A 15,552-nucleotide genomic window follows, 5' to 3' on the forward strand; every position below is an offset into this window, starting at 1 on the left:
CTGAAACTTCTGAATTTACTTTGATATCATAGGGATCGATTTTTTAATTAGGTCAACCACAAGGACTGATGGTGCATTTTTTCTTTTTTTAAAATGCACTTGGATCGGATGTTTGTATTATGATTGACCATTCTAATTTTTTTTTTTTTTTTTAAAAAATGTTTATTTAAAATTAAAAATATTACTTTTTCATGAAAAATTAATAAATTTTGTGTTTTATAAATATATTATCATACAAAAAATAAATTAAATTGATCGGACTAATGCACTTGGATCGATAGTGCACAAGAATCATTCGGATGGTCTTATCACAATCGATTGGACTAATGTAAAAGGATCAATCGGATTGTGTCAAACTATATAATACATGATATAATTTTTATATATGTTATATTATAACAAACTATATAATACATACTTGATGAGGTTCATCAACCAAACCAATAGTCATTGAGGTTCGACACCCTTGCATAGACCCTACTCTACAAAGATTCGTTTTATTGTGAGTGGTTTATTTTATTATTGATGTGCTCACGACCACATCAATACTTAATATACTAATGCACTAGGATTGATCACTTGATCTTATTACAATCGATTCGACTAATGCAAAACGATCGATCAGATGTTTGTATTATGATTGACAGTTCTAATGTACAAGGATCGATCTTATGCACAATGATCGTTCAGATGGTCTTATCACAATCGATCGGTCTTATAATAAAAAATGCAAGATCATTAGCGGATACATTGATGAAGGAACATCCGATCGGACTAATGCACTAAGATCGATTGGATGTTTGATTCACAGAGAAATAACATAAACAAAAATCCTATTATAACATAAATGAGAATTGGTGGCCTGTGGCCAGCCATCCATTAATTTAGATTGACTTTTGTTTTTTAATGTTTCGAATTTGTAATATTTTTTAATTCCTAATAGAGGACACTGGTTTTATATTGATTTTGGATTTATAATGTTGTTTGTTTGTTTGATTTTCTTTGCAATAGTTTTATTTAATCTATGGACTTGATTGTGAGCTCATTGAGATGAATGAATGGTGAGTGATAAATGAAATTATGCACGTCCAGTAGTATTTACTATTTAGCATTGAATATTAAATGGTTGGATATTGGATTTTTTTTTTTCAAAATAAAAAAATAACAATGTATGAAAAGCGGTTATCCAGTTAGTAATCAGAAAACTGGTGGTTAGTAATAACTGCAACCGATTTACTAGTTACGATTGTGTTTATTTAAATGAGAATAACTTAATACCCCGTTTGTGGTTATGAAGAAATAACCGCAACCACAACCGAACCTGTTGTAGAGCCCTATATGATCTTATCATGATCGATTGGACTAATGCAATTCGATCGATCGATCATTTGATTGTATCACAATTGATCGAGCCGATGCACTAGGATCAATTATTCAATCAAACTTTCAATTGTGTCAAGTTTGACAAATCATTTGATCGCATCACGATCAATTTGATTAATATGTAATATGGTCGATCGATTAATCTTATAATGATTTATCAAAATAATTGACAAGGATAGATAATACAAAATCCATAGAGTTCAACCGGTCATTTGATCGTATCACAATCGGGTTTTTTTTTTTTTAGTTTTTTTAATATTTCCTATTTTTCCTCATTTTATGTTTTTTTTTTTATTATTATTATTATGTAGGGTCAGTAGTGGCGACCCATGTCGCTGATAATATCTTCCCACAAAAGCCAATAATACTTTTATTATTAATTTTTTTTTTCCTGTCAACTATTAGCTAATAGTAGATTATTAGCAGTGACTTTTCTCAGTTGCTACTAAAGAGACATAATTAGCCGAGACCAATGTCGTCGCTAATATCTTGACTTTTATTATTATTATTTTTTTTTCGTCTCAACTATTAGCAGCGATAACAATGTCGCTAATGAGACATTATTAGCGGCAAGGAAAGGCTCAAATTCTGTAGTTTGTGTGTTCCTTGTGGGTTGCGGGTGTTGTGCTCTAGGGCTTAGGTTCCTATGGGTTTATTTGGTAGGTTTCTTGTGTGCTCCTTATGGGTTGGTTTGGGGGTTTGTGCTTTTAGGCTTTGGTTCATGTGGGTTTCTTTGGTGGGTTTCTTTCTTTCTTTTTTTGGGCTGTTTTTTTTCGCTTTCTAGCTTGGTGCTTTCTCTTGTATATTGGCGATGTACTAAGGGGCGCCTTACGCTTTTAATGAAACCAATTTATTACTTATCAAAAAAAAAAAAATTATTAGCAGCGACCAGTGTCGCCGCTAATATCTTCCCACAATAGCTCGTGAATGGTAAAAAATTACCGCCAAGTTATTAGCGGCGACACAAATGTTGCCGCTAATAACCCATTATTAGCAGCCACTTTGATGTTGCCGCTAAAAAGTTGGACGCTAATGAAGCAAATTTTTGTATTGACGTGTCACTCATAATTAAAAAAATATATATATTAATATATTAAAAATATAAAATCTACAAATTAAAAACTTAAAAATTTATTTATTTATTTATTTTTTAAAAAAAAAGGTAAAAAAGAAAAGGGACTGGCCTGCGAGCCACCCCTGCCATGGGTTCTTATAAATAAATAATAAAAAAAATTAGTTGTAACAATTCATAGTGAAGTCTTCATAGTAACTTCTATTTCTTGTGCGTTCTTATCAATTCAAAGAATAGCAAACCTTACACTTTGCTTGTAATTTTTCAAGACTTTGTAATGATCGAGTTCCAAAGTTCGTATCACATTTTCATTTGGTGTTTCATGTCTGTATCATTAGGTAAGATTCTGGTTAGTTTTAAGTGCATCCGAATTTGTGTAGGGCTTTCCTCTTAGTTTTAATTTATTATATAATTATGATTTAGTATGGGTTCATACTTATATCGAAGTATGTAACAAATTACCAGGGCTCACGGCATTGTAAATTCATGATGAAGGCTATCACGGCAAATATTATAACATAGTTTAGGCAATCAAATTTAGTTGTCTTTAACAATTATGAGCATTGACAAGCTAATAATTGATACAGTTCATGAAGATTCTCGGTTATTATCCAACATTAAGAGTTCTCTTCAAAGAAAAGATCCATTTTTAGATTCTTTCAAGTAAAGATGCATTTTAATACATTAAAGAATCATATGTGATGACTCCATTGTAGTTGAATGATCTGCTAGTGATCTTGGTGGGGAACAAAAGAAAGGCTTGGGTGGGATTTGTAAGGAATCGAGGCTTCCTTTCAACATATCCACAACTATACTCATTGATGGTCGGTTTGAGGGGTTCGTCTGTATGCACCATAAACTCACTATTATCATCTTCTTTGCACTTTCTTTATCTTCTTCATTCATAAGGCCATGCAATCCTAGTTCTTCATCTTGTTCAAGACGCTTGTAAATCCAATGTGGAAAAAATAATTCACTAGTATGATCAACCCCGATATCAATATTCTTTCTCCCCCCAACCATTTCTGAAACCATCATTCCGTAGCTATAAACATCTGACTTGTGAGAGACTCTTCCAAAATTTCTAGAAATTAGTTCTGGAGCTACATATCTTGCAGTTCCTCTTGCACCTAAGATGGATATGATACTCTCTTCTTTAGAGCATATTTTTGCAAGGCCAAAATCAGAAATTTTTGGGCAGAAGTTCTCATCCAAAAGAATGTTGTGAGGTTTTATATCAAAATGCAAGATTCGTGTGTTGCAGCCTCTATGTAAGTACTCTAGTCCACGAGCAATGCCAAGTGCAATCTTGTGTATAGTCTCCCATTCCAATCGACAATCAGCCTTGGAGGGATTTTCTTTGTATATGAACTTCTCGAGAGATCCATTAGGCATAAACTCATAGATGAGAGCTCTTTTAGAACCCTCAAAGCAAAAGCCCATAAGAGTGACAATGTTGACATGAGAGGTCCTACTAATGCTTGCAACTTCATTGATGAATTCCTCTCCATTACCTCTTGATTCTTTCAGAACCTTCACTGCCACAAGACAACCATCTTGTAACTTCCCCTTGTAGACACCACCAAAGCCCCCTTCACCTAATTTATCTCTGAATAAGTTGGTCATTTTCTTGATATCTGAGTAACTGTATCTTCTAATGGCAAGAGGTCCATTGTTCCTTAGAAAGGCCTCAACATTCTTACGGGTTTGACTTTCCTTTTTGCAAATAATTTTACTAGATAAGAGCTTTCCCTTGAAGCAGCATGTCATCAGAACTCCAACAGATAAAGTAGTGACTGTAATCAAAGAATATAAATTCTGAAATTATGTAGTGAATAAACCAGATTAATTGAAACTAGCTATAGTTGGTGTTCTAAACCTTGAAAAAATCTCATTTTCTTGTCGTGGAACCAAACTAAAAATGAAGAAGCAAATTACAAGGAAGGCCTAGCATCCAGTACCTTAAGCAAAATAAAAGAGTTAACTGTCAATTGATACACATGCAGACTGGGAGCCTCGGACAAAGATAAAGTTATATATATGTGTGTGTGTGTGTGTGTGTGTGTGTGTGTATTCCAAGTCATAGGGACCCAAAAAAAAAAAAAAAGGATAAAAAAAGTCATAGGATGGCTCAATAAAAGTTGAGAGCCAAGGAAAAAAGTTAAAATAAGAGGGTTTCATGTTAATATAGCAATATAATAATTTTTTTCATGACATAATACTCAAAGATTACCAATACTCCAAGTTGGAGCGATTACCAAAACTGATAGCAAAACCTTATATCATTGCATGAAATAATACTCCAAGGACTTGATAATTAGCCACACCCCACGGAAAGGGTGGAAAGGGAGTTGCTATTTATATGTGTTGAAGAAACGATCGATAGATCACTTCCAGATGAAATTAATAATTCATATATGTAAGGTGTTCAAGCAAGCATCTTAACGTTAATATCAACTAGAAATTCAATTGAAGAAGTATCTTACCCAATGCTATTATTACTTTTAATTTGTAAGGTGTTCAAGCAAGCATCTTAACGTTAATATCAACTAGAAATTCGATTGAAGAAGTATCTTACCCAATGCTATTACTACTTTTAATCTGATATTGCCGGATCCCCCTGCATGTAAAGTTGTAAAGAATATTAGTTTTAGTTGAAATAATAAAACACTTAAGTGAAAGACTAACAGAGCTAAATTGACGTGCATGCTTTGAAATCTCAACAGTATTTAACGAAGATAATTCCACATATATATCTTACAATAAGAAAGTTAATTCTATTACAAATAACCCAGAGGGAGTTGAATCTTAATTACCTAAAGCTAGTGCTGTAGAAAGAGTGGATTGTGGATTGCGGCATGAAAAGATATAGCAGCAAGTCATACACGCATGCATTACGAATACTAATTAGGTTTATATGCATTCTTTTTGGATTACATGTGTGATACAAGCCTAAAGTAGAACTTACCTTCAAAAACAACTTGCAAGAGGAGGGTGCCTAAGAACTTAAATACACATGGTTAAGATTGCATTTAAGTAATGTGGGACACTTACGATCGTAACAATGTGTGTATATGTGAGTGTGTTACAAGCCTTTGTGAAGGATCTCGTAATTGGTCTTTGGACAGGAAAATCAGCAGGATTTCTCCTACGTGCTCTCCCTATGACGAACTTTAAAGTCGTTAGAGGGACGTTAAACCTCACAACACAAGTGTTGATTTGTCTAAATAATTCTCTGTCACTTTATTGCAAAACTTATGCTTAAATAGAACTACAACCAACTTAGAATTAGGTTTGGACTTGTAAACCTATTCTCTCTTGGACTAGGAGACGTGAGGTCCCATATAAGGAAGCCTCTTACCACTCCAATTAGGTCTAGGACTCTTACTTAGGAAATAAAAGATACTACCTTACATGGAAAGAAATAAACTTGCATGGAAAGAAATAACATGGAAATAACATATATAGATACTTCTCTCAATATTTTGAGAGAGTTGAGCAGAAAATACTAATAAACCTAGGGTCCTAACAGAGTGAGTATTGTGTATGGCTTTGCATGTCTTCTGACATTTACCTGCTCTACTTTTGCAATTGAATCAATCAACAGAAGCAAGGTCGACGGAGCTAAGGGACGGCTGGGAGCCGCGCCGCCATGGCCCCCTCCTCCCACCAAAAAATGGTCAAAAAATTCTTTTAGCATATTTAGGGTATTTTTTTAAAACCTTATGATGATGGTCCCCTTCAAAAAAATTCAATGTAGTCCAATTCCTTTAGAGTTAAGTTCATAATTCCATCCCTGCAGGTACAGTATTTTTTGGCGTCAAAAATCAGCATCCCAGTTTATTCAATATTTTTTGGTTTCATAAGAAATATTAAAAACCAAAATTGACTTCTGTGAAAAGTCCATGGGCCCACTGACACTCCAAAAACGCATTGAGAGAGGAGGGGACACCATGGCTTATAAAGTGCCCAGGTAAAGGAAATCTTAGCGATGTGGGACACTTAAACACGTCCCCTTACGTGTGGCAACTAATGACCAAACACGTGGACAACAACGGGAGGGAAAGACCTATCATCACAAGAAACCTGTGGCTCTGATACCATAACTAGAATATGAATAATAAGGGAAAAACAGAGAACAAAAATAATTCTTGTTGTATTATGCTTTGTGCATTGAGTGAATATATATAGACTATACAAAGGAATATTTGCAAAACAGAAAAGGCAACAAACAAAAGAATATTGTACAAGAGGTCGTTCTAACCGACTAGAGAATAAATACAGCTCATCAAAAAACGGTTGATGAGGTCTTTCTAGAAGATATTGTTGTATAGGGAGAATATACTCGAGCTCTATGCCTAGTGCTCGAGTTTCATGAACGCTTGATCTTTATTTGCGCTCGAGCTAGTGTGTTGAGCGCTCGATCGCTTGATGTGAGCTTGATACTCCCCCTCAAGAGGAATATATATATTTAATATATTCATCTTGGAAAGTAAGGTTTTGAAAGAGACCCGTCCAAGGGGTTTGGTGAAGGTATTCGCAAGCTGATGCTGAGAAGTGACGTGCATTGGACGAAGAAGGCCTTGTTGAATGTTATCACGAACTAGATGACAATCGATTTCAATGTGCTTAGTTCGTTCGTGTAAAACTGGATTGGCAGAAATATGTAGGGCAGCTTTGCTATCACAAAAAAGGAGAGCTGGCTGCGGATGAAGAATAGTAAAGTCACGAAGTAATGCACGTAACCAAGTGTACTCGCAAGAACAAGAAGCCATGGAGCGATACTCAGCTTCGCCAGAGGATCGAGAAACAGTATTCTGTTTCTTTGATTTCTAGGAAATGAGGGATGCACCAAGAAAGACACAGAAACCAGTAGTGGAGCGTCTACTATCAAAGCACCCAGCCCAATCACTGTCACAAAAGGATTTGAGCTTGAAGTTAGAGGTAGTCGGATAAAAAAGTCCCTAACCTGGAGCAGTCTTAAGGTAGCGAAGAACCCGAAGAGCAGGATCCATATGAGGTTGGCGGGGACTGGCCATATATTGACAAAGAACCTGAATAGGATAAGCAATGTCAGAACGAGTAATTGTTAAATAGATTAAGCGACCAATCAACCGTCTGTACGGAGTAGGATCGGTGAGAAGAGTTCCAGTGTCTCGTGAAAGCTTTAAGTTGGCTTCCATAGGAAAGGCAACGAGTTTGGTAGCAAGAAGACCACTGTCCGCAAGAATTTCAAGAGTGTACTTGCGTTGGCTAACAGAGATTCTTGTGTGATTGCGAGCAATTTCCAAACCCAAGAAATATTTTGCTGGACCCAAATCTTTAAGCCGAAATTAAGAGTTGAGAAACTGAGTAAGAAGAGATACAGCTGCATGATCGTTACTAGCAATGATGATATCGTCAACATAAACCAATAAGGCAATAAAAGAGTTTCCTTGTAAACGAGTGAACAGTGAATAATCAAATTTTGATTGTACAAAATCATGATGCAAAAGAGTTGTAGGAAAGTGAGAAAACCATTGGCGGGAGGCCTGTTCCAAACCATATAAGGATTTGGTAAGTTTGCAAACCTTGGACTCCCCCTTATTAGTGAATCCCGGCGGGAGCTGCACGTATACCTCCTCGTCTAAGGTATCATGTAAGAAAGTGTTGTTGACATCAAGTTGATGCAACGACCAATGGGTGGCAGCTGCAATGGGCAAGTAAGAGGCGGACTGTAGTACGTTTAGCCACAGGAGAAAAAGTCTCATGGTGTTCTAAACCTTTGCATTGTGTGAATCCCTTTGCAACTAACCAAGCTTCAAAACGTTCAATCTATCGATCAGATTTGTACTTGACTTTGTAGACCCATCGACAACCGATTGATTTCTTGTTGGGAGGCAAATCAACAAGGATCCAAGAGTTATTCTCCTTAAGGGCAACAATCTCAGCTTGCATAGCTTGTCTCCAATGATGGTATTTAATAGCTTGATGATAGAATTGTGGTTTAAAAAAAGGAGGAAACAGATAAACTAAAATGCAAGTGAGCAGTAGAGAGCTTAGAATAATTAAGAACAGAAGAGAGAGGATATTTGATACCTGAAGGAGTTGTAGAAACAGCCAGTGGGAGACCTTGATGTGGGCGTTGAGAGGTGGCTACCTGGCAATGAAAATCACGTAGGTAAGCAGGGGGAAGATGGGGTTGTGTAGAACGACGTGGTGGAAGGCTAGAGGGCTGGGATGTAGCAGGTGAGACAGGGGGTGAGGAAGAAGTTGACTGGAATGGGGACTGGGAATCAGCAAATGGGGCTGAAGGAGTGTGGGAAATATCAACAAAAGGGAGGGGAAAAACTGGAGGCATAAGGGAAGATGGTTTCGTGAAAGATAACATCCCTAGAAATGAAGATTGATTTAGTGTAAAGATCAAATAGAGTATAACCTTTAAAACCATAAGGATATTCTAAAAATAAGCACGGTTTAGCTCGAGGATCAAACTTTGATCGAGAGCGAGTTAATGTGGAAGCGTAACACAAACAACCAAATACCCGTAGATGAGAATAAGTGGGAGCTTTATGAAACAAAAGTTCAAAAGGGGACTTATTTTACAGTGAGGGTGTGGGGATTCTATTGATAAGACGCGCGGCGGTAAGGATACACTCTCCCCAAAAGGAGAGAGGAAGGAAGGCTTGAAATCTCAGAGATCGAGCTACATTTAGTAAATGTTGGTGTTTATGCTCAACGATTGTGTTTTGTTGTGGAGATTCAACACAACTACGCTGATGAAAAGTGTCTTTAGATGCAAAAAACTCAGACATGAGAAATTCAAGACCATTATCTATGCGTAAACATTGTATTTTATGATGAAATTGGGTCTCAACAAGATTAAAAAATGATTGGCAGAAAAATCTGGTTTGAGATTTGTGTTTATTAAAAAAACCAAAGTAAAACGACTATGATCATCAACCACGGTTAAAAAATAGTAGGAACCATTATTTGATTTAACGGACAAAGGACCCCATATATCACAATGAATTAATTGAAAGTCTTTTCTGTTTAGCAAGGGGGCAAATGGTGCAAACATGTTTAGAATTAATTGAAATATCCGGAACATAATCATGTATCAAATTAAGCCTAAAAGATGATAAATGACCTAGGTGATAATGCCAAAGGTCGGCAGATACATTTTTGATTGAAGAAATTGAAAAAACAAAAGAAGCAAATTTCGGTTGCACCAAGTAAAACAAGCCATTCCTCTCTTCACCCACTCCAATCGTCTCCCAACTGGTCAAATTCTGCACAAAATAAAACGTGTGAATAAAAATGAGGCAACAAGGAAGGGATTTAAGGATTCGAATCCTCTCCAGAGTTGTGGTTGAAATAGCCAACGGAGGCAGAGGCTTCACGTTGACGTTCTTCTTGAAGAACTAAGGCAAAAACCTTATTGATAGGTGTTAAAGTATTGATTAAGTGATTAAATTTACCCCTTCCTATCAGCTTAAGCTTTTGGGACAAGTGATAATTTAACAATGGGAGGCAAAGGATCGATAAACAATATCTGGCCTCGAATATGGGAGAATGAATCATTCAAGCCCATTAGAAATTGAAAAACATATTCATGGTGAAAATACTCATGAATAGTTTTCATGAACCACAAAAACAGTAAGGAATGGGCCGATAGTTACTTAGCTCATCCCATAGTGCTTTGATTTTTGTGAAATAAGCACCGACAGAAAGAGCATCTTGCGAGAGAGAGGAGATGGACTTCTGGATCTGGTTATTCGTTGTCCATTCTTCAGTGAGAAACTCTCCTTGAGATCGGTCCAGACATCTGCAGCATTGTCTATGTAAATAACACTCGCAGCAATGTCTTTAGAGACAGAATTCAGGATCCATGAGGTAACCATGGTATTGCAGCGAATCCAGGCATGACATTAAGCTCCAGATTTGTCAGATGGCTTACTCAGTGAACCATTCAGGAAGCTAAGCTTGTTCTTAGCAGTGAGCGCCATCACCATAGAGCAACTCAATGTGTGATAATTGTCTCCATTGAGTAACTGGGAAACAAGAACTATCCCGGGGCTATCACCATTGTAAAGGTGGTAGGGAGAAGACTCTTCGATGGAAAAACAAGAAGAAGACATAGTAAAAAAAAAATATTCTGAGGATAGTACTCAGAATTGCTCCGATACCATGTGAAAAGTCAATGGGCCCATTGACACTCTCAAAAGGCGCATTGAGAGAGGATTGGACATCATGGCTTATAAAGTGCCCAGGTGAATGAAATCTTAACGATGTCGGAGACTTTAACAACTTTTATCCAATATGGAACAATCCCAAATCCCAATCGATATATAATAGAGGTATGAATATTCCAAGTGATTTCCTCTCTTTTAACTGTGGACAAGTTATGGTGTTGACTTGGAACCCACCTAGCTATGTAAGGCTGTAAGAGATGAGAAGAGCATTCTTACTAAATAATGACTACAAGTCATACCGAGTCCCCCTCTACGCGTTGAAGCCCCGCTAAGAGCATAGCCAGAGGGTCCATGAGCACTAGAGCCAGTAGGTTCAGAGGCAGACCCAGTAGGGCTGACAGCCTCTTGGTCAACCAACTGCAGGTTTGCTTTTGCCTGAAGATTCTCAGGCTGAAATGTGTGTATCATCGGAAAGCCTTGTGGGCTCAATCCCGGACCCACCTGCCAGACCAGATTCACCTTCTCCGTGCCCGGCGGCAGCTTCCATTTGCCGAAGATCTTGAAGGTCCCGTTGGAGACGTCGGCGCTCAGGTCCCACACCTCGTAAGCCAGCTTCAGTCCAGACTGGCTGAAATTGTAGGAGCGGATGTCGTAGGTCTGGATGGTGACAGAGCCGTTGGATTTGAAGGCCAACAGGGCCTGTGACCCGGCCATGCCGGTCCCATTGGGGTTGATGGCCCACGACACCCAGCCCTCTGGCTTGGGCGGGGGGGCCACGAAGGCTACCAACAGCGAGGAATTGGAAGCGTTGAAGCTCCAGTGCAAGTTGGCGCCCAGATGTGGGAGATCGGTGCAGTTGAAGTACACCTGCTTGTTTGTGAACTTCTGTACAACACAGATGAGAGACTCAGCCAGTGCGACCAGTAGAGCCATGACAACTAAGACTCCCAGCACCGCTCCGCATGTAAAACAAGGCCTACCCATTGTGTTGAAGGCGAACACAGATCGATCTAGCGAGATCGGATTCTAGGAATTATTTAGGAGTTGGGAGAAGTTGCAGAGGGATCCTCAAGGCTCGGAGGAGTAGCCTTTCTTTATATATTAAATTGACTGGGGACCCCAAGCACGACTCCAGTCAATTTTAACTTTGGTGTTTATAGGGATGTAAATAAACCAGTCTGTTCGACAACTCGCTCGATACCCGCTCAGTTTAGCCCGATCCGAACTCGAGCTCGATACTGTAGAAACTCGATCATTACTGTAGAAACCCGCTCGATTAGTAAGTAATACATACTCGACTCGCTCGACAAAACTCAATAGGGGCTCGCGAGCTCAGCTCGTTTAAAGCTCGACCGGATCGCTCGCTCGACTCGTTACCTCATTCATATCTTACATATATAATAGTAAATATAGTATAACATATATAGTATTACATATTAATATAATACTTTGATAACAATATTTAGTATGTTAAATTAACATATTAAGTTATTAATAGTTAGTATATAAGAATATAACAATATTAAATAGGTAGCATATATATATATATATATAAACACATATATCACATCATACATGATTAACAATAGTTATATATTATACTTATATTATTATTACTTAGTTATATAGAATATATTAGACTTACTATTTGTTCACATTATACATATACCATAGTTTATACTCTCTAGTTATATATAATAACATATTGTTAATTTATTACTTATAAACTATAGTTATATACTATATTTTATAATATGCCTTATATAATTACATATTATATATTTATGTTATTGATAAATGCATAGAGGTTATTCATAAATTTGAGCTTGAATTCTGCTTTGATCACTCATTGAAAAATTTAATAGTCTACCTCGAGCTTTAGTTGAGCCGAGCTTGTCAAGTAACCCGACTCGGCTTGAATGTCATTTTCAAAGAACTCGAGCTTTAGCTCGTGCTCGCCCGAGTTTTAAACGAGCCGAGCTTGAACATGCAATTTATAGCTCGGTTCGAATTTGAGCTTGACTATTTAGGCTCGACTCATAAACGAGCCAGTCTTGAAATCTTCAAACTCGACTCGGCTCGACTCGATTACATCCCTAGGTGTTTAGTAGTCTGATTAGTGTTTATAGAGTTTGCCAAGTTTAACCGGTCAAATGAACTTGCAACTTTTATTTTTTTTTTCTAACCAATATCAATCAAAGAAGTTGAGTAAGGAAAGAAATGTTATATTTGGATTAACCTAAAGTTAAGGATTTGATGAGAGTTGTATTGCTTTTAATAAAGATTAGATTACCTTAAATTTAGGGATTTGATGATATTGAATAACCCAAAATTAAGGGATTTGATTACGATTATATTTCACCTATAAGCTCTATAAATAGAGTCTTTTGTATTGTACACTCATCAAGAGAAATAAGAGTTCAATAATGTAGCCCTTTGGGTTTTATCTTGTGGACGTAGGTCATAGACTGAACCACATAAAAACTTTTTTTATTTTATTATTCCTCTTCAATTTTTTTTATATTATATTTTCTTTCAAGAAATGGCATTGAAGCTCACAAATAAAGGTAACTTATTCAGGCAATTGTTGACTGAAAAAGAACATGCAGGGCTTATAAACTTATTAATGTCCTCCTTTTTAAGTAGCCCTAGTGTTATTGTGAGTCCGGCTTATAAACCGTTCTCTCTTATTCAGCTCTAGTGTACTTAATTCCCTTTTCCTTAATTTGTATTGTGTAGAATTTTATTTTATTTTATTTTTTTTGTGAAAAAAAAAAATGAACTTGCAACTTGCAAGTGAACTTTTGAAACTTAGTTCGGAGGTTTTTTAGAAAATTGGTTGTAATTAACAAGTTGTGGATTTTGACATTAACCTAAAAGTTGGTTTGGGAAACAGGGCTTATATATGCAATTTTTTTATGGGCTTTTCTTATTTATTGAGAAAGATTATTAGAAATTTCATATCTTTCAAATTTTACAGATTTGGTATGGGGAATTATGTTTTTGTATCGTCTTTTATCTATCCTGCGAGCGATCGATCAATACATGTTTGCTCAATAGGGATGATTAACTTGGTAGAATGATAGTAAATTAGTGGTTCTCATTAATTAATCGGAAATTAGTTGAAAACAGCAAACACATAAACTGAAAAGTGAAAAAAGTGGGCTATAATCAGATTGCAGCTAGCTGTCACAGAAAGTGAGAAAAAGATGAATCATTTCCTTGGCCTACCAAATTGAATGAACAACAAGTATGGTTCAGCCTAAGCCATCCAATTAAGAAAGTGAGAAGAGAAGAGAGCATGCATACCGGGCTTATTATTGCTCAGATACCATGCGAAAAGTTCCTGGACTCATTGACACTCTCAAAATACGCATTGAGAGAGGATGGGACACCACGACTTATAAAGTGAGCAGGTGAAGAAAATCTTAACGATATAGGACACTTTACCAACTTCTATCCAATATGGAACAATCCCAAATTCCAATCGATATATAATAGAGGTATGAACATTCCTAGCGATTTCCTCTCTTTTGACTGTGGACAAGTTATGGTGTTGACTTGGAACCAACCTAGCTATGTAAGGCTGTAAGAGATGAGAAGAGCATTCTTACTAAATAATGACTACAAATCATACCGAGTCCCCCTCTACGCGTTGAAGCCCCGCTAAGAGCAGAGCCAGAGGGTCCATGAGCAGTAGAGCCAGTAGGTTCAGAGGCAGACCCAGTAGGGCTGACAGCCTCTTGGTCGACCAACTGCAGGTTCTCTTTTGCCTGAAGATTCCCGGGAAAAAATTCGTGTATCATCGGATTGCCTTGTGAGTTCAATCCCGGACCCACCTGCCAGACCAGATTCACCTTCTCCGTGCCCGGCGACAGCTTCCATTTGCCGAAGATCTTGAAGGTCCCGTTGGAGACGTCGGCGCTCAGGTCCCACACCTCGTAAGCCAGCTTCAGTCCAGACTGGCTGAAATTGTAGGAGCGGATGTCGTAGGTCTGGATGGTGACAGAGCCGTTGGATTTGAAGGCCAACAGGGCCTGTGACCCGGCCATGCCGGTCCCATTGGGGTTGATGGCCCACGACACCCAGCCCTCTGGCTTGGGCGGGGGGGCCACGAAGGCTACCGACAGCGAGGAATTGGAGGCGTCGAAGCTCCAGTGCAAGTAGGCGCTCAGATGTGGGAGATCAGTGCAGTTGGAGTACACCTGCTTGATTGTGAACTTCTGTGTGATAAAGTCCATTAAGCCTTACTCTTCCACAAAAGGCACCTTAAGGGAAGAGGTTTGCTCAAGGCTTATAAAGCCCACAACCCAGGCATACCTTGGCAATGTGGGACTCTTAACACGCCCCCTCACGTGTGGCATCTTTTGGCCAAACACGTGTTCAACATCGGGAGGGAAGGCCCAACATTGTCCAAGGGCTTGTGACTCTGATACCATGATAAAGTCCATTAAGCCTTACTCTTCCACAAAAGGCTTAATGGACTTTATCATGGTATCAACACTTAACTTCCTCTCCCCATTTGAAAAACTACATCAAAAACCTCCTGAATATCAGAACCTCAGGGTCTTTGGTTGCCTCTGCTATCCCCTACTTCGTCCCTACAGCACTCACAAGCTTGACTTTAGATCCAAACCCTGCATTTTCTTAGGCTATCAATTTGCAGGCTACAAGTGCTTGGACCCGGTGACTAACAAAGTGTATCATTCTCGGCATGTTGTCTTTGATGAATCCTCATTCCCTGCCAAGGATCCGGCTACCTCACTGCTTCCTTCTCAGCTCCCATCCACAGGTATTTCTGCACCTCACTATTTTTATCATCCCTGCTCACCTCCTGTTGACACTACTTCTCTCATTCTAGATTCTGTACCCGTGCCAACCTCTCAGTCCCCTTCAGACATCCCTCACTCACCCTCATTACCA

The 15,552-nt window shown here is 38.0% G+C and overlaps 2 protein-coding genes across 3 annotated transcripts; both read right to left on the minus strand.

Annotated features, from left to right (window-relative positions):
• Positions 1 to 2,938: 2,938 nt before the first annotated feature.
• Positions 2,939 to 14,411, minus strand: LOC133865465 (PR5-like receptor kinase). 2 transcript variants are annotated; one of them, XM_062301878.1, is made up of 3 exons: positions 14,267 to 14,411; positions 5,034 to 5,075; positions 2,939 to 4,251 (listed from the first exon to the last, which is right to left on the minus strand). In XM_062301878.1, exon 3 carries the CDS (start codon positions 4,223 to 4,225, stop codon positions 3,140 to 3,142), a length of 1,086 nt encoding a protein of 361 aa, XP_062157862.1. In that variant the 5' UTR covers positions 4,226 to 4,251; positions 5,034 to 5,075; positions 14,267 to 14,411; the 3' UTR covers positions 2,939 to 3,139. The 2 variants fall into 2 exon arrangements, with proteins under 2 accessions (XP_062157862.1, XP_062157861.1); XM_062301877.1 differs by lacking the exon at positions 14,267 to 14,411 and adding an exon at positions 10,929 to 11,032.
• LOC133866228 (auxin-induced in root cultures protein 12-like) lies at positions 13,748 to 14,870 on the minus strand. Its single transcript, XM_062302766.1, has 2 exons — positions 14,267 to 14,870; positions 13,748 to 13,773 (listed from the first exon to the last, which is right to left on the minus strand). Exons 1-2 carry the CDS (start codon positions 14,868 to 14,870, stop codon positions 13,748 to 13,750), a joined length of 630 nt encoding a protein of 209 aa, XP_062158750.1.
• Positions 14,871 to 15,552: the final 682 nt, after the last annotated feature.

The sequence above is a fragment of the Alnus glutinosa genome, chromosome 4, assembly GCF_958979055.1.
Source record: "Alnus glutinosa chromosome 4, dhAlnGlut1.1, whole genome shotgun sequence".
NCBI classification, from domain to species: Eukaryota; Viridiplantae; Streptophyta; class Magnoliopsida; order Fagales; family Betulaceae; genus Alnus; species Alnus glutinosa.